Below are 2,383 nucleotides of genomic sequence, written 5' to 3'. Positions count from 1 at the left end.
CTATCTATCTATCTATCTATCTATCTATCTATCTATCTATCTATCTATCCATCCATCCATCCATCCATCCATCCATCCATCTATCTATCTAGCTATCTCTCCCCTCCCTCATCCCTTCTGCTCTATCTAAGAATCAATGGAAAAAATACCTTCTGCTGAGGCTTAACAACAAAAATTAAGTGAAGCAGCCTGTCTAGCAGAAAGCCAGATAGCGGATTCTTGGAGAAGGTGGTTGGGCTGGGGGTGAGTGGGAATGGAGGGGGCAGCGATGGAATCTCTGATTCAAAGCTGAGAGACACAGGGCTCTGCTTTTGGGGACCTAGGATGCCTGCGCCCAGCACCCTGCGAACACAGTTTAAAAGCAGACTTACCACGCCTCTGAAGGTCGGAGGGATTAAGCCAAAGAAGAAAGGGATGAAGGAGGAACAGATCAAGGCCTGTGAAGACAAAAGGGAGTGAAACCACAGGCAAAGCAGTCGACTCTTACTTCCCTTCAGCCTCCCTGAGCCTTCTCTCTGTGAGTGAGAAGAGCAGCTGGTCTGAAAGTGCTCTTTGCACAGAGTAGGCACTTTAATTAATGGGTTGAATGAACTTTGAACCAACCACACAATAGCATTTCAGCCCCAAGTATAAGCGCCTTATCACCGCAGTCTGCGGACATCAACTTCCTGTCCCTGCTGCCCACGAGAGTCGCAATGGCCATCGCAGACCGGACCTGGAGCTGTGGACGCGATGACTGACCGGGAAGGACTGGATCAGACTCAAGCTGCTTGACCCGCTGGCCCTGGACCCCGGCCCGGGACTCCGAGGCAGCAGCTTGGAGGAGGGGCCTCAGACTGCAAGTCTCACAGGCTCCCAGGTGATGCCCACACAGGTCCAGGGACCACAGTGGAGTAGCACCGCCTAGAGAGCATTAAGCAGCACCCAACACTGACTCACAGAGAAAGGACTCCTGTGGGAGGGACAGGAGCTGGCTGAAGAGAAGAAACTTCCAGAAACAAGGCTCAATGACAGATGGTTGGGGCTGCTGAGATGCTGCTGGCTCTATGGGCCAGGCCGCTCTGCTATGCAGACGTGTGTGAAGGGAAGTGTCTATTGATCCCCCATGAAGGCATCGGGCAAATGCACTGTATTGTGACCTTGCAAACAAGCTCCTCTGGGCTGGGCCCCGAGGACAGAGGCTCCGCCTCTCGCTGCTTCCCTCAAGCTGTTCTCCTGCAGGAACACCCATCCCGTGCAAGAGGGACACCGAGGGACAGGGCCTTGAGGAGGTGGACAAAGCCAAGCCTGCAAGGATGCGGAGCCGTCCTTTACATGGAACCTGTGCTGGACGCCCGGGGTTTCCCAGGCTCTGGCCCAGACCACGGGGGGCACAGCGTGTACATCACAGGGTGCGGGCAGCAGACAGCGTCCCGGCCGGCCAGGTGCTTGTCCCTGTAAGAAAGGGGGCAGGTGGCCTGCGCCAGCCTGTCCGTGTGACTCCCAGAATGAAACAGCCCCTCACTGACAGCACCAGACAGGCCCACCGCTTACGTCCACAACGTCGTCTTTGGACTGAAACTCGGACACCAGGACGTTTTCCCAGTCGGACACTCTGGTGAGCGAGATGCACATTTTGCCTGAGATGAGCTGGTGGACGTTGTCCGGGAGGTGTCTGTGGAAGGATTCTCGCAGGAACCTGACTACGTTGAAGGACGGATGGAAGATGCCCATGGCCCGGCTTCTGGTGGACTCGACAAAGTCTCTGAGGACCTGCAGGGTGATGTCTGTGGGGGAGACAAGCACACAGGGGGATGGATGTGCCGCCTGGGACAGGGGCCGACTGTGGCAAGACCAGAAACCGGGCGGAGGGAGCTGTGTTCTCACGTGGCTGCAGAGCCCTTACAATGGGGATCGTCCAAACTGAGATGTAGTTAGAGGATCTCAAAAATTAATGCAAAACAGAATGTAAAATATCTCAACTCACTCTTATACTTACTAAATGGGAGCAGGATACTGTTTGGTGATATTGGGATGAACAAGACTAACTTCACTGTGTCTTACTTTTTGCTTCCTGTTTCTAGGAAACGTAAAATGACAGACAGCGCGGCTTGCACTGTTCCTGTTGCACAGCGCCCTCCCGGCCTGGCAATGGGAACGAGCCTCCAGAGGCCCAGGTGCGCTCTCCTCGCCCCACTCCCCTCAGAGCCAGAGCCAGGGAGGCCTGACTCCAGGGAGCAGAGAGCACCAGGCCAGCACCAGGGCGGGAAGCCTGCCTCCACCTCCCACCTGCCTCCACCTCTCTCCTCCCTCCACCTCCCACCTGCCTCCTCCTCCCACCTGCCTCCACCTCCCACCTGCCTCCTCCTCCCACCTGCCTCCCCTCCCACCTGCCTCCTCCTCC

General features: G+C 56.1%; 1 protein-coding gene across 1 annotated transcript in view; it reads right to left on the bottom strand.

Annotated features, from left to right (window-relative positions):
• Window positions 1–2,383, bottom strand: part of LOC102245670 (patatin-like phospholipase domain-containing protein 3) — a 9,380-nt gene that overhangs the window by 5,936 nt on the left and 1,061 nt on the right. The window contains exons 2-3 of the mRNA XM_014535130.1: window positions 1,534–1,766; window positions 150–437 (exon numbers count right to left, since the gene is read on the bottom strand). Coding sequence (XP_014390616.1) covers window positions 150–437; window positions 1,534–1,766 — 521 coding nt within the window. The remainder of the gene's footprint in view (window positions 1–149; window positions 438–1,533; window positions 1,767–2,383) is intronic.

The sequence above is a fragment of the Myotis brandtii genome, unplaced genomic scaffold, assembly GCF_000412655.1.
Source record: "Myotis brandtii unplaced genomic scaffold, ASM41265v1 scaffold138, whole genome shotgun sequence".
NCBI lineage: Eukaryota > Metazoa > Chordata > Mammalia > Chiroptera > Vespertilionidae > Myotis > Myotis brandtii.
Note: the sequence above shows the minus strand (reverse complement) of the source record. Positions and strands in the feature narration are given on the sequence as shown.